Source organism: Pholcus phalangioides, unplaced genomic scaffold (genome assembly GCF_987345545.1).
Source record: "Pholcus phalangioides strain wild (caught in Gottingen) unplaced genomic scaffold, Ppha-v1.0 ptg000005l_1, whole genome shotgun sequence".
NCBI classification, from domain to species: domain Eukaryota; kingdom Metazoa; phylum Arthropoda; class Arachnida; order Araneae; family Pholcidae; genus Pholcus; species Pholcus phalangioides.
The window spans coordinates 3327510-3350052 of NW_028301598.1; the positions used below are offsets into that span (position 1 = coordinate 3327510).

General features: G+C 37.0%; 1 protein-coding gene across 1 annotated transcript; it reads left to right on the plus strand.

Moving 5' to 3' along the window:
* Positions 1 to 4228: 4228 nt before the first annotated feature.
* Gnpnat (glucosamine 6-phosphate N-acetyltransferase) lies at positions 4229 to 22194 on the plus strand. Its single transcript, XM_089232130.1, has 6 exons — positions 4229 to 4445; positions 7486 to 7642; positions 9308 to 9370; positions 13178 to 13308; positions 17888 to 17949; positions 21888 to 22194. The coding sequence occupies exons 1-6, from the start codon at positions 4419 to 4421 to the stop codon at positions 22039 to 22041; spliced, it is 594 nt and encodes a 197-aa protein (XP_089088256.1). The 5' UTR covers positions 4229 to 4418; the 3' UTR covers positions 22042 to 22194.
* The last annotated feature ends 349 nt before the right edge of the window (positions 22195 to 22543 follow it).

Below are 22543 nucleotides of genomic sequence, written 5' to 3' on the forward strand. Positions count from 1 at the left end.
TATGGCATCCATAGCAGTTCTTAAAGAAGTTTAAAACAATAAGTAAAAGGAACAATTTCAGCATCGGTGAGATAACTGCAGAATTAATCTGTAAGGTTCAGGAGAAAAGAAGTGGAGGAAGGCTGAGGGGAAAAAAGAAAAAGAAAGATCGATAGATGAGGAGGCATTCAGAAAAAGGGAGGGGTTTTATTCTGAACTTTGAACCTGAAGAAACTTTGGTATTTCGAGAATAAAATGAAGTGTTTGTGTTCTTGAAGCCGCGAACCTAGTTATTTCGCCCTGAAATCGCATTTAGTATAACAGAGGACCTACATTCGATGAGAAGGGGAAAGTTTTACTGACTCAGTCCGCAGAGTAGAGTCTTCAACGACACACGACGAGTTGAATTAGAAGAGCGTCCTAGACACGGTGGAACCACCTCGGTTCATATGGAAGGATAATAGCAACGTCGAACTTCCACTTTTTTTTTTGTGAAGTCAACCCGACTCCAATGTGAAGAGAAGCAAGAAATCGTGCGGCGGTGTCAACCTAATAACAAAGACGGCATATTCTGCGAAAGGGAACAAGGCAGACCTGTAAACAATGGCCGGCAACTTGGGGGTAGCAATTCGACCAGAGTTCAATGTAATGCAACTAGTGAATGTGCCATACAGAAAAGCGAAATATACAACGAAGCGACATGCGGAGATATGCTGAAAAAGATCATAAGCAATAGGAGAGAAAGAAGAGACCGAGGACGACGTAGAGAAAGAGAAATGGAGCATGAACTAGAAAGACAGAATCGAGACAGGAGATAGAAGAGACGAGTATAATCAGGCAGGGTGCGTGAGCCATAGCCGGGACTTCCAGAACATAATTCAAAAATTTGCGATGGAAGGAGACATAAGTTTATACCTGGCATTACGTACGCTAAAGGAGGGTTTTTGGGATTCTAACCCCCCCCCCCCCCCAAGCCGAGATTATAGTGTTATTTTGCAGGAAAAAACGTAAAAACCCCTCCTTGAGAAGAAAAAAAAATTTGAAACCTTCCCCCCCCCCCCCAGAAAAATTCTGCGTATGCCTATGATACCTGGTGCTGTTCGAGCGACAAGTTTGTTGCATAGCCCTGGCACGGAAAGACTGGTTGACTGAGCGTTTGGGGCTTCTTCCCTATGATAAGTACCAATTAATTGCCCACCAAGTCGGAAGAGAAAGTACAGGACTATAATCAAATTAAGGGATTATTATTGAGAAAATTGAAGCTTCCCCCCCCCCCCCCCCATAGAAGTAGTTTCGGTAGATGTTTTCTGCGTATTACAAAAATCAAGAGGTCACCTGGAGAGACTTTTATCACGACTTGAGTATCTATTTCCGTGGGTGGACGGCGGCTTTGGGGGTCACGACGTTTGAGCAACTGAGAGACTTAATCGTCGCTGATCAAATGAAAAAACGCGTCCCAGCAGATTTTAAGGAACACTATACAGATGCAACGCCACAACAGGCAAAATGTCCAGCGAGGTGGCTGAGAAAAAGATGCCCATAAAAATATGGATGTCATATATTTAAAAAAAAACAGCAACCCAATTAAAAATGCAATTAACAAAAATTGTAAACAATATATACACATGATAAAATATTATGCAATGCCCATAATGAATATTATGGTTGCCTTATTCTAAGTATGGACAGAGCTTCTCGATTTACCCCAACATGTTTATCGTATTTCTTTTTAAACGTGTCAATTGTGTTACAATTTACTACCTCCGGGGGTAAGCTATTCCATTTATTAACAACCCTATCAGAGAAAAATTCCCTGCGACACCATAACCTTGCATTGTCACTCACCAATCGATACTGGTGTCCCCTTGTAAAAGCAGTCGATTGGCGGTGTACTAAAAGTTCATGGTCCATCCTATCCTTCCCGTTGAAAATTTTGAACACTTTGATCATATCTCCTCGACACCTGCGTTCATCCAATGTAAACATATTCAAAAAATGAAGTCTCAAGCCCTGTGTGCCAATAAGGACACGCATAGCTCTTCTCTGCACCCCTTCAACCAAGTCTATGTCCCTCTGTAGGTATGGTCTCCAAAACCTTACAGCATACTCCAGTCCAGGACGAACTAAGCCTCGAAAAAGCGGAAGAATGACTTTAGGAGATTCTGGACGAATGGTGTGATATTGGTTTCCCTAAGTGAGCTATCGGAAAAACTAGATAGGTTGTTCGACGATGTAAAGAGGACTGTGGAAGCACCCTTCCATAGTGACATAACGAGAACCCCAATACCTGTTCTTCAAAGTCTGAGATGAAAAACCAGTGGAAACCGGAGACTTCAGGGTGAAACCTACCCGCCTAAGGCGACAAGGGATTCAAATACCAGTGAGGGGGGGGGGCGCTGTCACTTGTTCTGCGTGTGGAGTAAAAGGTTCACATAGCAAGACTGACATCAAAACGCCAGCAACTTGAATTATTTTGCTACTATCATATGTTTATGCCCTTTTTATGAATTTATAAGTCTTTATCGAGTATTGTTTAGAATTATTAGTGAAATATACAAGGGATGGCCTTTTAGTTGCGTAAAGCCTTGTATAAACTAAAAAGAAGACAGTAGCTTGAAGGATTACTACTACTAAACCACACATGTACCTCGTCTATATTCCTCTGAGGAACTTCTAACGAATTGGTACATGTTGGGATGCGCATGTCTGTGTTGTGAAGCTTGTTTCTGTGTAATGCTTGTTATAGTGCTGCCATCTACCTCATGTTTTTTGAACTATGAGTGACGTGTAATGTTTGAAAATTTTATCGTTGTAGGCCTGTTGCTCTCTGCGGCGAGACTTTTTAAGTGGCTTGAAGACCAAAAATCCTGAACATCGTCTTTTTAGCACAACATGAGCGAGTTTTGCTATGCAGTACAATCTAATTTCAGATCATCAGGTTAACGTACGATGATAAATTTTAAAAGCAGAAAATCGTTGCTGGCGGATTTTTTTTTGCAAATTTTAAAATTTTCAGTAAAATTTACAAAAAGCAAATTAATTAGAAGAATCAAATAGTGTGTATATTTTTCAGGTGTTTAAAGCATGGGGGGGGGGGGCGGTATACATTTGCATTTTTTAAATCGGTTTTTTCCTTTTTTTTCGAAATATATTGAGCACATTTCCTTTATCACCGCTGCCCGCCCCAGGGATAAAGTTGAAATGACGGACCCAGGGGCTCTGCCACCGGACTTATCCCGTTGCCGAGATCTCTTCCAGCCCAGCTTCGTGGCAGAGTCTGGAACAAAGTGATTGCACCTAACAGTCTGAGTGTGTAGCTAGTGTTGTGCTTGATATTTCAGTGCTGCCATCTATACTTCAATTTGTAAATGAAGTGTAATGATTGAATATTTGTTACGTTAACGTAACCATTGTAGGCCTGTTGCTCTCTGTGGCGAGACTTTTTAACGGGGAGATCGGCTCGCATCCGCGCCTTGAAGTTGGAAACCACAGAAAACCAACTTCAACCGACCGCCGATGTGGTTCGAACCCGGATCCTCGCGATGCGAGTCCGTCACTATGACCACTCGACCACCACAGCGGTCGGGCCCATTGGCTGCATTTTGTTTTTACCAAAGGGCTTTTACAAAACTTTTATAGTGTAATCCCGGCCGTGGACAAGCACACTTTTTCAGGACATCTGAATTTGGGAGCACATTTCTGATGGCGATAGGCGGGCATGGTAGCCCAGGTGTGGAAAATACTCGCCTAAAGTACCGAAGGATGTTTAGAGGTGTCGCGAGTTCGATACCCGGTTCGTCCTTGTCAGAAAAATTTCCTGACACAGGGGGATACAACAAAAAACGACGACCACAGGAAAAAATTGCTACCGCAGGGAGTCCCACATCAAGGAGTTAGACCACCAACCCTTCGATGAGTATAAAAAACAAGCCTGCCGTTCGGAATCGGCAATACATTGTAGGTAGGTCCCGGTCTAATTAGCCCTCGTGTGCGGAGAATGACAGTGGTGCGACAAAAACGATCAAAATGATGGCGATAGGCCGAAATTTCACTCAGTTTGAAGGGGGGGGGGAAAGAAAGATCGTACCTCACTTCTCTGTATGTAAAAATCGAAACATTTTAACCTATGAATTCTTTATCCGAAAGGAAAAACTATTCGTTTCATTATGACTTCTGCCACTAGATGTCACTCAAATACTACCGCATTTCTCTGGGCATTAGCTGTCGTTCCTTCTTTCTGCCGCTAACCGAGCTGGCCGTGAACAGCTGATCCGGCGACAGCTCCACACATGATCTGGTTTTTTTTTTCCTCCTTCCATCTGCTCTGCACTCACCTGGAGCTATGTTACCGTAATTTATTTATCAAGCTGAAATAGGTCAAGGAAAACAAAAGTCTCAAGCTCTTGGGTGGAGCATTTCGAAGAAGAAATCGGCGAACAATGGACAACAAAAACGGACATGTTCTTGTGAGTAATCTATTTAAAACCCAACCTCTATGTAAACAACCCACCGCAAGAGATTAGCCGCTGTCAGACTTTAATACCCATTTGTATTATAAGAACCCTAACTTTAATTATTATGTTTACGGTAAAATGAAGTACACTTTGTTAATATGTCCATATGTTTATGATGACTTCGAATGTACCGACCGTGAAATCTCAGCATTAGCTTAACTAGGACCGATGCTTTGAGATTGCACGTGACATGGACCCCAGAAGGATGGGGGAAGGGGGTTGACAGGGTACCAGCCCCGGGACGATTTTTGTTTTTTTGTTGCTCTATAAATTCACTACTAAACCATACATGCACCTCGTCCATATTCCTCTGCAGTTCTAATGAATGGGTACTGTGTGTTGTGAAGCTTGTTTCTGTGTAATGTTTGTTGTAGTGCTGCCATCTGCGTCCGATTTTTTTAACTATGAAGTGTAATGATTGAAGATTTTACTGTTGTAGAGCTGTTGCTATAAATTCACTATAGAGCAGGGGTACACACCACAAGTAGATTTATAGTTTTTGCTTGCTGTGAGCAACACAAATTTGGCAACCTTCCAGGCCCATTTGGGGTCATTCGAGTATTACATCAGCATCGGGGGGGGGGGGGGTTTGTTTCAGATTTGCTCACTTTTGATGACGAGGGGGGGAGGGGGGTTTGAAGGTTGCTTATGTCATCAACCACCCATTTTTGAAGATATTAAATATTCTAAGCTGCTGACGGGGGTCAATGTTTTGCTGACTTTTGCTCACAAGGGAGAGGGGGGGGGGCAAAAATGGCTGAAAATCTGCTTACGTAATATTTGAATGGCCCCTTTGCACACTCTAAGTGATTGAGCGGTTGACTAAAATTTTAAGTTGTCAAGTACTTTAAAATGTATGCAGATGATGAGGGCCGTTTACATGTGTCACGTTAGTAAGTGACACACTCAAGAGAAGGGTCTATTAAGTAATTTAGTGAAATAAAGATACTATTTTTTCTATTGAGTATACCTATGCACTAGTGGGCATGGCCTGCCACTCTTAGAGGGATCTTTTCGCTCTCTCGGAAGGTGGGGGGGGGGTTATTTTGATCCTAAGCGTGAACCTGTTTTTGGTCCATTGTCTCATTCGGTTTAGCTAGAATTCTTTTCAAATATGGGATGAGAAAGTGGCAGGACGCAACCTTCAAGTTTGTGTAAGACTATACCATGAATGTTTGTTGACCTACAGAAAAAACTACCTTAAAAAACGAGCTGAGAATCAATCGATGTTGGAAATAGTGGAAGCTATGAAGTATTTCATTGACGTGCTCCCAGGAGTTGAAAAAAAATTGAAAATTCAAAAATATTGGGCTCTAGTGTGGCGAATTCATTATATGTGTATTTAAAATTACACGGGTTTGGAATTTGTCCCTCATCCAAAACTAATTTGCTGCCATCTATTGGTAAAATTATGTAATCAAGTATATTTAACGTTATGAAAAACATTTAAATTAAATTTATAAGTTAAAATTTCAAATTTTTGTTTAATGAACCCTTAGAATTTCCTACAAACGCCAAGAACTTTCCCACGTTGACTGATTTTTCCCACGAATGTGTGAAATTTTCATGAATTAGCTACATTACTGGTAGATCAACTACCCTTCTCTTTGAGCATGCTTTATGCTCATGTGCCAGTTGCTCTTGGCCTCCATAAAAATTATCCAATGGGCATTTACTTAGGCCCGTTTACACGCGTTAAGGGATTTTCTCCTATTGTAGCCTGGCCTGATTGTCTTCTCTGTAGTTTTGAAATTAGTTATGTTTGTTACTAGCACTTGAAGAATTGGGGAAAACAAATAGGCAGCAGCCAAATTTCCTAGGAGCGTAGCCTATTTTTTCCTTAAGAAAAATAGCTAAAATTTTTTTTTTTCTGAACCGTAGGATTTGCAAAACTCTATTGATTTTCTCCATTTCTGGCTTCTTATCCAATGTCCCTTTCTTTCACACTCGGCACAACTCCAGTACTATCACCATGGGTAATTTACTACTGGGTGAGTAGTGCTAGAAGTGTCTGTGCCTAATAGTCTTAGCAAGCATGGATCGAGGGGAGCGATGGTAAAGAGGCGAATATTTTTGGGATTAATTTGTCTGTTCCGTAAAATACAGAATGATCCCATGCACCTACACTATAAGTCGTTCTTTTGCCACATCAACCTGGATCTGCCTGCTGTCGCTCCATTTACAGCTGAAGATGTGTGTCTGCTTCATTCGCAGCTGAAGATATTTGCCTTCTGGTTCAAGTGCGGATCCATTGAGAGGAAAGGATAGGAACAACCGGCCCTCCAAGGAACTGAATAATATGGGAAATTTTGTGTCCCCCATAAATTATGGGATGATTCAAAATGCTTACACAATTTGCCCCTCCCGAACGCATTGTCCTGGATTCGAGTCTGATTGCGTATTGAGTGTTGTCAGATTTTTTAGTGCTGCCATCTAAAGTGTAATGATTAAATATATTTGTACTATTGTAGGTCTGTTGCTGTCTGTGGCAAGACTTTTTTTAATAAAGAGATCGGCTCGCATTCGCATCTGGAAGTTGAGAACTACAGAAAACCAACTTCAACCAATTATCACTGTGGCATTGGTGAGATTTGAACCTGTCACTATCACCACAGTAGCTATCTAATGTCTTTGCAGAGGTTTAACTCATTTAAATACTATGATAAACTCATTATTATAGCATTAACTCATTTTTATTTTTTGGACTGTGTGCTGTGATCGGTTCCCATATAATAATGTTTTGAGCACATCACAAACTTTTGAGATAGAACTAAGCTCGTTGAGGTTATGTAAGAGCCAATAGTGAGTCTTTTCCACAGGCTCCACTAGGACATCCGCTTTGCACTCCTTAAAAAAAATCTTTGTTTTTAGCATTATTTTTTTCTCATAAATTAATAATTGAATTCTGTATTTTTATTATAATATGTAACGAGAACCATGAAGATTTCTATACATCATATTTCCAATGTTTTTTTCACAATACTTTCCACAGACGCAGGGAGAAGAGGATGAGTATCTTTATCCGGAGGAGATTTTGTCCAAGCTGAATTTCAAGAAGTGTCATCTGAATTTTGATCCACCTGTTTCGATTGATAATCCTGGTGATAACCTATTGGTTCGTCCATTGAGGATATCGGATTACCATAGAGGTATTTTTTTTTAAATTTTCAAATAAGAGTCATCAAAGGCACGTTTATGGTTTTGCCGCCTGTGGGGGCTACACAAATTCTTCAGTGTTTCTCCCATTCTTGATTAATTTTCTTGACCCTGCAAGTACACCGGTCTCTCTAAAGTTACTCTTTTAGTCATTCACATGCTTGCACACTGTTTTGGTCACTCCCATGCTCATAGTTTAAAAATTGATGGCAGGACTATAACAAGCATTACACAGAAACAAGTTTCACGTTAGGTTCACAACACATACACACATTTCTAAACATGACCCAAGTCTTCAACCACCAGCTAAAATCTCTTCATTGAGAGATAGTGGCCAGCTATGATCTGATTAGGAGGAGGATGTCGCTCACATGCTTGTTCACTGTTTTGTTACTTGCATGCCTACACACTTTTTTGGTCACTCGTATGCCTGCACACTGTTTCGGTCATTCACATGCTTGCACACTGTTTTGGTTATATAAATTTTGCCTCCTTTTTCCCATTCTACTAATTTTCTTGGTCACTCACATGATTGCACACTATTTTGGGTACTCCCATGCATGCACACACTTTAGCTCACTCACTGACCTGATCCCTCGCTCTGTTGGTCACTTGTTTGGTCATTCGCACGCTTGCTCATGCTTTAAGTCATTCTTTTGTTCACTAAAGGCTTGTAAACTCTCTAGGTTGCTCACTTAAATAGTCCTTGCTGTCTGGGCAGAGGCGGAATTATTGAGGGTTATACAAATTTTGCCACAGTTTCCATTCTATTAATTTTCTTGGTCACTCATACCTCAAATTTGCTACCCTTGGCTATAGCCCGCCACTAAGCCTTCCTCTAAATACACCACTCTGCATCATCCAGTTTCTCATGAATCTGATATTATGGATGTGTCTTTCAATAAATCTACCATATCCCCTCTGTGCAGATCTCAGTATGCAATACGTCACAGGTGGTGTAGTGTTTTACTGCCTGATTATTTTTTTAAATAGTCACAGTATAATTAATCTTTATCACATAGAGTAGACATTTTACTGTAATATAACTTTTTTTACAATTTTAGAATTAAAATTGAAAGATATAAATTATTTTCAGCTGAGCTGCAGAAAAATTTGATTCCTCAGCCCTCGTCAATTCAGCTTTTCTACATCTGAAATTAATGAAATTACCTGTATCTGCTTTGACTCTGTGTCCCGTTTCGAGCTTGATATGGAGATTTTTTTTTGCTGGCAAGGTTTGATTTGGGAGTAATGACAGGTAATTTAACCTACTGGTTGGCAATGATTTGTGACTTGGCAATAATCTGTGATGATGTGACACAATGCCATGTTTTTCCAAAGGGGAAAAATCTCTACAATATTACTTTTCTTCATGAAAAATTTCTATATTGTTTTTCAAAGATCCCTTTTATATACATTTTTGTATGGAAATTTTGATCCACATGAAAACCTCCCTAATTCTCATTTTCGAAAGTTGGCAGCTGTGTGATAGTGATGTTTATTCTGTCACACAGTTTATTCGAGTAGAAAAATTTGTCAATTATAAATCATTAGACAACAAACTCTAATGGAATCATTCAACTAATTTCATTTTTTTGATATGCTCAGTGTATGTATCATGTTCTATACCGTTTTTATATCTTGTTTTCTCCCTTTAGGCTATTTAGAACTCTTATCTCAACTTACAAAAGTAGGCGAAGTTTCAGAGGAAAAATTTAAAGGTAAGAGACTGAAAAATTTTATTTTCAAAACTACATTTTAATGATACACTGAAATCCTGATAAAATGATATGCTGTGGACCAATAGAAAATATTGTTGTTATACAGCAGCGTTTCTCAACCTTTCTGACCAGTCCAAGGACTAGCCAAAAAGTCGGGAATACATTGATGGAACACTCATGTCCCGTATTACGAGACATCCCTTTAATTTTGTTTGCTCCAATTTCTTTGTACATCCGTCCCATATTTCCAGTTTATTTAAATTTTTAATGTTTACTAAAGGTGTGAGTACAATGCGTTTTCATAATATATAAATTATATTATGATGGTTATATTATAAGTTTTTATCATAAATTATGAATAAATAAATTATATTATGGCAAAAAATATCTGATATTAGTCAAATTAAAAAATTTTTCAGTAATTTAATAACAATTGGTGGTTGTGCCTACTTCTGGCATGGGATTGTGCCAATTTCTACAACTTCTGACCGACCTACTTTGATTACAATTAACGATGTCCTGTATTTTACCCTAGTAAAAGATCCTATTTTATCGTATTTTTCTTAACAAAATATAATACAAATACAAAGCCACAACAGGCAAAATGCCCAACGAGGTGGCTGAGAACTGGTGGTGGTAATAATCAGATCATTTGAATGTTTTCATCAAATGCATTTTTTTTTACTACAATTTGTTGTACTTCATTTCCCCCACCCTCCAGAAATTTTAGCAATAGTAATTAGAGAATCACATTTAAGTCAATAAATTGCATTTTTTGGCAAAATTTAGTGATATCCTGTATTTGAGATCACATTTTCCTTAATTCGGTATGAAGATGTAATATTTTTTTAGGCCATACTGTTATCGCTAATAAGTTATACAGTGGTTGAATAATTTCCTCATCCAGTTAGAATTAAATTATCAAGTCTGCCTGCAGACCACCTCTGCCATCGTCACAGACCATAGATTAAAAAATGCTGTTACAGAGGGATTATCATATCAGGAGGACTCATTATTATCACCCACCAAATTTATGCTGTTGAAATCTCTTATGAATATGTTTTGTCAGTGCTTCTACATGACGCGCATGTCACCCAAGTCAAAGGATTGGTGGACAGATTAATACAGAATAACACTACCAGACAATGAGTGAGTCAACTCTCAAATTTTCCTGCGATCATGGGATTAAACACACATGTTTTCTACTGTAGTTATATTTGAGCCCAGCCTTGGGCTTCGAAGCAGTGATCCTTAAATTTTATCAGACTGCATTCCCGAATGAAATTTCATTTACATTCTCACACCCCCACCCCCCAGTGAACTTAGAATTACATTCTCACAACTCTTCAAATAACCACATTATGGAAAAATTTGCTTGGGGGCTCATGACAATCTTAAGACAGCCCTGCCGGTACCCCCTCAATTGAGAACTGCTACTTTAACTACTTTATGATCAAGGACGTAACATTGAGTCCAAACGCCAGTTCTGTTTTCTTTCCTCTCTCCTCATCATTAGGAAGCTTTGTTGCAACTCTATGAAAAAAGTTCTTTTTACTTCCGTGATGTATCCTACTATATACAAAAAAGAACAGGTAGGTAAACAAAAAAAAACAAGTACAAAATCTACTTTGTACCTACTCTATTATCTGTAATTATTTCAAATAAGGGAGTATAGCATAATAAGTATATATCTTTTATACTTATCTAAAGTATTATACACTGTTTTATTTTCATGTTTTTTTCTTTTCTACTTTTTTCCTTCTAACATACGGTTAGTTTACAACAAGGTTAGCATATTTATCGCAGATTCGTCAGAGATCATCTTAATTTCTTGCTAACTGCTTATAAGCAAAGCAGTTAAAGTAAGATGCCTGAAGTGCACCTACACTCCAAAACTAAATACAGTTGACTCTCGATAATCTGGCATTTTCTTGCTGGTTCATTTGTTCTCTTGCCAAACCACTTATAGGAAAAAACATGCATATAGACATGTTCCACAAATACGTGGACATGATAAAAACATCTTATCTATTAAAGGTGCTATAGCCCCTTGTGAATGTGATGAAATGGAAAATGTCACCACATGTCGCTCCATGTGTCTGCTGCTTAGAGAAAAACAATACCAGTCTTATGTATTGTAACCACCCATCATGTCATTCCGATCTTAGCTTTCATTTGATTCTCAGTCTCTTTCATTTGTGACAGTGTCTTGTATGTATCTCTGTTGTTTCTCTTGTGTGTGCAATGTCATTTGCAATCAAAACATAAATTCTTGTTCATAAAGGACCTTACAGTCCCTTGGGGTTACATAAAAAGATGTATAAGGTGTAAATAATATTATTATATAGTAGGGCTGATCCCAATTGATTGGATCAGTTAATCGATCAATTGTTAATCACAGTTGAAAATTTTAGTTGAATGAATCAACTCATCTGATAAAAGTTGTGATTGAAATTTGAGTAAAAAGTTAGTAATTTGACTTGATTTATTTAATGAAATCGATTAAATGTCTTAAATTATTGTACCAATGTACCAATAACATTTTCGATAAGTGGCGATATTTAAAAACATTTAAATCAATATTTTGATCAAAGTTCAATTCAAGATTCAAAGTCCATTCAATGAACCATTGTGATCATTTCAGTTTCACATTGGGTTTGATGGGAGTTCTGGAAGGTAAGACCAAAATTTATTGACTCCACCATAAACAGTATTTGTTCATATTCTTGGAAGTATCAGTTCCTCTCGTCACAACCACCATTTGGGAGGAGTTTTAAGGAAAACAAGTAACAGTATGATCAAAAGTAGTTTCGACAATAGTGAAGAACTTGAAATAATCAATTAAAAAAAAAAGTTCTAACAAAATATGTTCAGCATACAAGTATTAAATTGCTTCAAGTGGCAGCCTTAATTTCTTCCTATACCTGTTTACATCTAGTGAATAGGTGCGTGAAATGAAAAAAATTATATTTTTATATCATCAATTAATATTATATATTTACAAAAAATATTCAATTAATTGGTCGATCAATCAAAATTTTTTGATTAACCAGTTAAAATTTTTTATCATTCCTAACCCTAATTGTTAGTATTAAAATATATGTATGATAATTTTAATTATAATCTGAATTATAATAAATTTTAATTCAAAAGATAGAAGGTAGATGGCTGCATCAGTATCCCGGCACTATTGCAGCCAGAGGAAGCATGATAAACTGCATAACAACCATCCTCTTTCTCCTTCCCCCATCCTGGTTCTTATTACCAAAGCTACCTTGTGAAGGCACGGGATGAACTGCACCAAAGCAATGCCATCTGTAGCTAGATCTCTGCTATATAAAAGGTGCTAGCCAAAGAACCATGTGGGTTGTATGACCAGAGTATTTTATATATATATTTTTTAATCAGGACTTATATGAAAATAATTCTTTTCTGATTTCATTAAATTCATTTAAAATTAATTCAATGGTATTACATTGGAATCAAATCCATTTGGATTAATAATAACTAAAATTTCTACGGAGGCGCGTGCACACGTTCACGCCTCCTTCAGGAGCCACCCTTGCATTGGAGGAAATTATGTATTATGTATAAAAAAAGAACTTGAGCCACTTAAAGGTATTAGCACTAGAGTATGGTAGAATCTGGCACTATCTCCAGAATGGCATAAGTCAGTTAATGTGCTATTTCAAAGCTTTGGCCCATAGGTATGTAGAATGAGATTTCTACCATGTAAGTAAAAGCCCTAATAGCCGAAGTAGTCTGTTAAATTCTAATTTGAGTGACTCTTTGTTGATATATTTTCAGAAACATTCCATGCGATGAAGAGCTGTAAAAATTGCTACTATATAACTGTCATAGAAGATACCGTAACGAATCAGTTGATAGGATCTGCAACGCTGGCTATCGAGAGGAAATTTATTCACTCTGCTGGTTTAGTATGTATGTTTTGTGATGAATCGACCACAAATTATTTATATATATATGTATATACAGGGTGCATATCAATTAGTTGGACGAAAAGAATGGTTTATTACGCATAGTTATGTAACCAAACATGAGAGTGCACATGATTATCAGATAGCAAAATACAGGATGACAGGACATTAATTTGTTTTCCATAAATGTTCGATGTGACTTCCCTTGGATACTCCGCAAATGTTCCATCAGTGAATCAGTTTTTGTTGTATATTTGTGAGCCTACTCATGCTACCCACATACTGAACTGTAGGGGATAAAATGTCTGTTGATCGTTGTGGCTATGGAATTATTCCAGGTGGGGCTTAAAAAAATCAGGGTTTCAGTCCGCTACGTCCGACATCTATTCTTGAATTGAAATCGCAAATCTTTGCTACACTGGGTTTGATCTTCGTGAACATGCTCACAAATATACAAGAGCCAATTTATTGATAAGATATTTGCAGAGTAACAAAGGGCAACCACAATATGTGAAAAAAATTTCAGTGTTCCACTATTTAATATTAAGGTGTTTTCTTACGTTTGGTTGTATAGTTATGCGTCTGTATATTTATATACACACATACACACACATATGGGAAAAACTGGAATTTTTGAAATACAATTGTGTGGCACACATTAATTCAGTACGAGGTTCAAAAAATATCAGACTATGATTTTTCGTGCGTAAACCAATGAATCTAAAGAGGCGTGATTTGATGCACGTTTGTGTAGGCAATATTAGTGCAGATGCTTACCTGCAGAAGCTGTCAGTCGCTGGCAGACCGCCTATGAGCAAGAAAGTGTGAAGAGGTGCTGCCACATTTTCAGTTTTCGATAAAATGGCAGAACAATTCAAACAATGCTACTGTATTAATCATGATGGAGCTGCCGATTGCGACAAAGACACTGTTGGTAATGCTTCTAATGTTGCATGCTTTAACACGTCCCATGTGATCTCCAAATTGAAGTTGCTTCTGCTTGATCCTTAGCATAGGCATATGCAGAATTTTCGCAAGGGGGGGGGGGCGCGTTTAACCCCCCTCAAGCCAAGATTATAGTGTTATTTTGTAGGAAAAAATGTAAATGCCCCCCCCCCCCCGCCTTGCGTATGCCACTGATCCTTAGAAGCTTTGGAACGAACTTTGTTGAGTGAGATTTTCCTGAACCTCAAATAGTCTGTCCAAATGAAATAAATTGATTCAATGCTGATTACTCTCCTTATTTGCATGTTCTCTGATTGTGATTCTGCATCTCTCGGGTCCTCACTTGGTAAATGACGATCTCATTTCTGGATGTTGACGGCCTACCAGAACGTGCTTCACTTTCTGATTTGCTGCCATCTTTGAAGCAGTTGTACCACTCCTTTATTTGTGTGCTGGCCATTGTTTGGTCTCTGGAGGCCTGTTGAATGTTGTGTATTGTTGCCACTCAGGAATGACCATACAAAATTTATTGCAGTAGCATTGTTAAAATTTTTCTGTGACTTTATCAAAAACCGAAAAATGTGACGATGCTCTCTTATACTTACTCATCAGCTGTCTGCACATGACAGGTAGTTTCTGCAGATAGGAAGAAATTCAAGCATGCACACTAGGATTGACAACATATGTGCACCAAACCTTGTCTCCATAGCTTCATTGATTTATGCACGAAAAATTATAGTCAGATACTTTTTGAACAAACCTTGTATAAGTTTCATAATGAAAGCTCACAATCACTTGAGAAATTGCTGTAACATTTTTTATCTACATTACAATCATTTTTTAGATCATTTCGTTCTAATATTACCAAATGAACAGTACTCTAGTTCCGGAATCAATTTTTAGTCTCATAGTAGGCGATTCTCTAAGATCTTCTTGCATAAAATTTTGTATTCTCAAAACGATTTAGTGAACTGAAACCAAACAATTGACATTCTCACTTCTCAATTCCGTGGCTTTATGGACTCAACATTTTTCTGCTAATCAAAGTTTTTTTAATGTGATTTGTTCCGTTATTTGGAGAAGGTTTTAAACATCAAGTTCCTGTCAGGTAAGCCATAGCAGTGACCGTGGTCTCTTGGTTACTGGGTGAGACAAAAGTCAAATAAAATCATCATGTATCCTCCTCTTGACCAGATTATGGCACGCTGCTCTGTCTCGATGAAGAGATATAAGCGGGTGTTGTGAAAAAGACCTGGGCCATGCTAGAAGCTGTGTGTGTTTGTGTTGTAAACCTAACATGAAGTTTATTTACAATAAACCCAGAAGGCATGAAATGCACTTACACTGGAAAAGTAATAATAAGTAATAAAATAATAAATAAATAATAAAAATAATAATATAAGGGAAAGCACTTCATATACAGAATTAAGTCAAAATCCTCATAGCAGAAGCAAATTGCTGAGGAGATGCATACGAGTTCTGATAGCAGACACTTCCATATTCTCACCACACTGCATCTGAATCTGGGGGAAAAGCAATCTCTTCTTGCCATTAGTATTATTTGGAAATGATGCCTTCGTATGTTAACTTGTCTGTGATCTCGAAGAAAAGTTCTCCCAATGGAGGATAAACCATTTGGTGGAGTAGTTTGTAGCACATCTGCAGTGATTCTACACCATTCCAGTGAATGTAAACCCAGAAATTGAAGCCTCTCACAATAAGACCAGCCACTCACGCTGACTGTTTGTTTGGTAAAGGACCTCTGTGGCTTTTCAAGGAGCTTTATGTCCTTAATTTTTTAAGGGGGCGCAATACTTGCGAACAGAACTGTAGAGTCAGGCAAACATACACACAGAAAGCATATGGCAACGTATACTCATCACACTTGTGGTATGCTGTGCATATCATGTATGATGTATGAAATTGTTAGCTTTGCAGACTATGCCATGATAATGATCAGCAAAATCCAGGATGCAGCTCATTGCAATGCCTAAATCCAGGCATGTATCTAATTGCTGTAACGTTTCTTTACCTAGTTGATAATATCCAGGATCGGTGTGCCTGCCTAAATGCATTGATCCACTTTCTTTTAAAATAGGAAGTTTATACTGACAACTCCACTGGAAAAGTTGTTGGCATGTAATTCTTAGACCCCTATTGTTTTCTTCTGGAGATAATAACTTTCCATCATCGGTGAATTGCAATAGAGGGATGGGTGACACAGCCTGAGTGATATCGTAAGTGTACAAAGTAAATAAGATCGGGCCTAACACCGACTCCTGGATGACTCCACTTGGCACCTGACATTCTTGGGACATGATGCTGGCTATCCGAACCCTAATGAACCCTGTCTGATAGCAGTAATTGAATTGACTTTACAATTTTATCAGGAACACCTATGCCAGCTAGCTTCCTCAGTAGTAGCAATCTTTCTACTTTGTTTCTGTGTAATGCTTGTTATAGTGCTGTCATCTATGTTTCGAACTATGAGTGCAGTAATGATTGAATATTTTGTACCGTTGTATGCCTGTTGCTCTGTTTAGACTTTAATAGGGAGATTGCTCACAGTCGTGCTTCCAAGTTGGGAACTACAGAAAACCAATTTCTGCTGACCACCACTGTGGCGCTAGTAGGATTTGAACCTAGGTCCTTGTGGTACTAGTCCGTCACTGTGACCACTCGACCACTGCAGCGGCAAATCGTCACGTACCCCATGTGTAGAGGGGAAAGGCTAAGAGAAAAAGAAGGTTGAAAAATTACATTTTGCCAAGTCCATTCTTTGTTAAAAATACATGCAAAACCTTTTTAATTTCCAACTCGCTATAACTCAATAATTTTGGTATCTATAACATTAGATATTTGACATTTACACTTGTTATAGTGAGATTCTAGTTATAAGCTGTACTCATTATATCAGACTTTTACTGTACTTCTTGTGAATAAGCTCATTGGCAGTGATATAAAAACAAAACCATACGTTGAACTGAAATTTATAGCTAATTCGCTTATGGTCACCTTTCTAGTGATGAGCTGCTGTGCAGTTGTGTGGATATCATGGCAAAATAATAGTAGTGATTGTACACAAATATGGCTATACACGCTTGACCAGAAATTTAAAATTTTACTGTTAATTTTTATTCTGCTTCATGATCCAATTTTTCAAGTAACTTTTCTTAGCAATGCCAGTTTCATTCATCATAGTTTTCATAATTTAATCAAACACACACATCTATATATAAAATTGATTTTCTGTGTGTGTTCTCGATACAAATCTACAATTTTAGATCAATCATCGCCAACGTAACGGTTGTTAATAAATAAAATAGCTTACCCATGGAGGTAGTAAATTCTAACACAATTGACATGTTTAAAAAGAAATACAATAAACATGTTGGGGTAAATCAAGAAGCTATCCATATATAGAAGTAGACAACCATAAGTATTCTTATGGGCATTGTATAGTATTTATCATGTATATATGTTGTTTGTAATTGCTTTTTTAATTGGGTTGCTGTATTTTTGAAATATATGACATCCATATTTGTTATGGGCATCTTTTTCTCAGCCACCTCGTTGGGCATTTTGCCTGTTGTGGCGTTGTATTTGTATAAAGGTGTCTTTTTCTTTATTTCAGAGAGGAAGACTAGAAGATGTGGTAGTTAACAACGATTACAGGGGTAGGCAGCTGGGAAAACTGTAAGAATATTTTTGTTTTTGCTCAAACAACAGATTATTTAAAAACTTGTTTATCATTATTGTATGCAGCAGTGGTTCTCAAACTCACAATGACAGTGTTCCCAGCAATATGCAAAGTCGAGGAGAGTCGGAGAAATTAAAAATGACTACTGAAAAAAACCCAGACTTTTGATAAATGCTACATTTATCAAAAGTCAGGGAAATATGTAAATATCTGATAAGTCAGGAAAAATTTGTGTGGGGGAGGGGGGAAGAAACTAAAAAAAAAAACCCCAGAAATTTGAAATGTTAAGATTTTGAATTATATTTCTTCCGTAGTTTTGGTCAGAGAAATGATCGAGCAAATTTTGCTGGGAATCCTGAATGAGCTGTTGATATTGATGTGCGCATGTTCAGTGCTTTGAAGTGGCTGTCTATTCTAGGGAGACACTAATAAATCAGGGTTGGGTTTTTGACATGAGAAGCATCAAAAACTGTCGAAAACCAAAAACCTAAATGAATGATTTTGGATAATATTTTGAGCACAATAGGTATATAACACGAGAAACTTTTTTTTTTGTATATTGCAATATTTTATTTTTGAACATTAATTTATTGTAATTGAAACAAAATATTAATTATAATTTGCTATTTTAAATTTTTCAACATACAAAGGGCCTGGAACAGATAATATATAATTTTATGGTTCATTTTATCTAAACTACTGTAATTACCTGTGTTCAATTTACTAAGCGAAATAGAGCTGTTTATTCTAAATGCGTGCGATACAGAATCTGGGTTAGGTTTTTGACCTCAGAAATTATATCAGTATTTAAACAGTCAAAAACTTATTGTCAATGTTAAATAGTTTTTTTAACCTGATAGATATGTTAAATAACAAAATACTTACTTTTATGTACGTTAACATGTTTTTATATTTTAAATTGTAACTACTCAGAAAAATTACCTTTTTTGATATTTTAAATTTCCTGATCAGTCTAAAACTTCACTACAAATAAATTTTTTTTGTTAATATACACCAAACTCATTTATTCTCACTTCAAAAATTTTGTGGCATAAGGTGTATAAATCAAAGCAGAGATAGCGAAGCATTGTTGTATACATCTAGATAGTTTCAATTGGAAAAACCATTGTATTATGAATGCTAGTAAATATACTGTACTATATCATAGTCAAACGTAGCTATTCTTACTTTTGCACTAAGAATAAATTATAGGAGTTTGGTAAGCATCATATACAAGCCAGCACTGCCAAATTAAAGGACATTTTAGTCCTACAATTTAGTATTTTAATTGCTAGATATATTCTAATGTTAACCACAATACGGGTATTGTTTTAAGAATCAGTGATTATCTAGATAATTTAATAACAGAAATCAGCATTACATATATATGGTTTAATATGACATCCATATTTGTTATGGGCATCTTTTTCCTCAGCCACCTCGTTGGGTATTTTGCTTGTTGTGGCATTGTATTTGTATAAAAGATATTTTTAAACACCTGTCTGTTATAAAAAAGTGAACAGCAGATGTTTATATCGATACACATATATAAGCAGTTAAAGAAATTTTGGAAGGTCAAGAATCGTCTTGAATTGAAGAACATCAAATCCTTCAATAGTTTTTTCTTCAGCTTTTATGCTATGCTTTATTCAAATTGTATATTTTATAAGAAAAAAGAACATTATTTATATTGTTGTAAATAATTTCCTGTAGAGAGTAGAAAATTATTTTACAATCATATTAACTAATTTATTCTTTGTATAGCATAGTCACTTAAACATTAAATGCAATTAATGTGTATATTTCCAATGGGAATTTTTACATGGAAAAGCAATATTTGAGGTTTTTGACAGTTTTGGACAAAGGTTTTTGATGTGTCAAAAACTGCAGTGCATCAAAAAGCTGCCAACCCTGAGATAAATGTCTACTAGTCAAAGTCACCTGTGGCAGAAGTTTGAGAACCACTTTTGAATGGCAATATTTATCTAAGAAAGTTAAAAGTTATCCGCACCTTTTGCTGAAAGTTTGTCATACTGGTTTCTGGGCATGCATGCTGTGTGTTGATATAAGTCCATATTTTAAAGTTTGACCTTCGTTGAATCATTTTTCTGTTTGAATTTAAACATTACTGTTCTCATAGGTATGAAATTGTATTTGACTCGCAGGTCAGAGTCCCTCAATATGTGCTACCCGTTTCTATAACATCTATTGAAAAATGGATCAAATGGAAAAGTCAAAGCCTTGAGCTCTTCCCTTAATATTTTCAATATCTTTGCATGTATGACTGCTTTGCTAGCAGCATGCACTAAAGAGCAGTAATATTCCATCTGCTGGAAGGTAGGACTATGACTGAGAAATCTACCAGCTTTTTAACTCGATACAGGGATGTTGCTCTATGAGGAAGTTTTATGTTTGTTATGAAGTTCGAAATTGTACCACACAAAAAGGGAAGAGGGTGCTATCAACCTCCACTACTGACAAGAAGATTCAGCAATCTAGAGAAGTGTAAATCTGTGAGTTACCATAGACAATGTGGCACGCAGATTCCCAGCAGCAGTAGTTGATTTTTCCTCTTCTGAATTCATCTTAGCATAAAGCCAGTTGTCAAAGCCTTCGTATGAATTTTGGAAAGGCTACTAATGTCTTTACTTCAGCACCTCATGCCACAGTGCATGAAATAAGGAAGGCAGGATCATGTCTCCAGTGGTGTAGATGGTAGCATGCTTGCCCAGTATGTAAGAAAGCCTGGGTTAGAGTCCTGGCAGAGACCAGATGACCTTTCTAAGTTCACCTCAGTATAAAATCCATAAAGTATGTTTTCTTTATATATTGGACTGAGAAAAAGCAGCTTATCTCTATTTCTTGTTTCAGGAATCAAACAAAAGACTGTGGCACACATTTTTGTCGTGGAGTTAATATTACAATAGGTGCATTATACATGCCTTGTAAAGTCTAATTACTGATTGGTACAATATTAAAATTGATTTTTAAAAGGGGTTTACTTATAATGGGCACTTTGGAAATAGTAGGATGCAATTTAAGGAAAATTGTTTGATTTTTCCCAAATAAAATTTATAAAAAATTTGAGTAAAATATATTATAAATTTGGGGCTCTAGACAAATGCCCATGTTGCTCATGGAGAAATCGGGCCCTGAATGGGAAGATGAATTTTGGAGAGAGAATTCAACTCCCTCTGAAGGGAGTTCAATTCAAACAACCAACCTCTTGGGAGAGTGTGCTAGACCACTACTCTTCCTGTCCTAATAACATATACCTCGAACCAGGATCATACAATGGATGGGTCCGACCTAACTTAGCTAATAGCTCATGAATATTGGCATGGGCTACCAGATGGCAATGTCCACAGACATGATGTCACTCTATACTATTTATACAAGGATTTAGATAATGTGAGGTTGGATTTTGGAAAGAAATTCATAGGTGATTCCCCACAGAATATCAATTTTCTTTCTGAAATTCATATCTTTGGAGTATACCGTTGTTTAAACAAGAGCTTCACAAGTTGAAGAAGAAAGATAGGCGCCAGCCAAATTTCTGAGGAACCAAGCATGGCTCTCCCCCCCCCCCAAGCAAAACAGTCCTAAATATTGTTTTTTTACACTTTTCCTAGATTTGATGACACCTTCCGATGTTGAAAGATTGAACACATGATTATGGAAATCAAAAACTCTTGTGTCATCATTAGACTCTGATTTAGCCATCACATGTGAAAAACTTTAGACACTAATACCGATTTTCTAGTTGCCATGGTGGCCAGAGATTTTTCAAGCCCTGGTCTAAACCCTTGTATGAATAGCGAAGAGTTACATCTCTATAGGCATTTTATACCACTTACGGGAGTACAATGGTCACTAATGGTACTTACTTTATAGTTGAAAAATTGTGATGACTCTTCTTTATTTTTCTTTCCAGCATAGTTGTTACAATTAAACTGCTTGCAGAACATATAGGATGCTACAAAATAACGCTAGACTGCAAAGACAAGATGGTGCAATTTTACAACCAGTTTGGGTTCGTATGCGAAACTGGGAACAACAACATGATGACCATACGGTTTAAGGATTAATCCCACTTAGTTGTATGTCTACCTATTTACCTCGTTTCAAAGAATCTCTAATAATATATGAAATAACGCACACACAGGCATGTATATATTTGTTATAGGAATGTGGTATATATTTTATTGGTGCTCAAAAAAATAAAACTATATTTCAGAAGGCTTTCTGTCATATTAATATTGTCTTACATATTCTAATTTATATGTCAATGATGTCTATAATTAAAATTCCCTTGTTTTGTGCTGCCTACAGCTGTAGGTATTGATTAGAAAACTTAAAAAAAGAGGAGGAAGACGTGCAAGTGGTAACGTGCTCAACTAATATTGTGAATTGGGGTCCGAAAATTTAGCCTCCAACATTTCTTTTGTCCCTAACACGTTTAATCCCTGACATTTCACCTGCCCTGACTGTTTGGGTGACTGAGCGAGTAATTGACTTATTGTGCAAGTGACTATATAGCTGACCGTGTAAGTAGATGGGTAACCATTAATAGTGACTGTATGAGTGGCC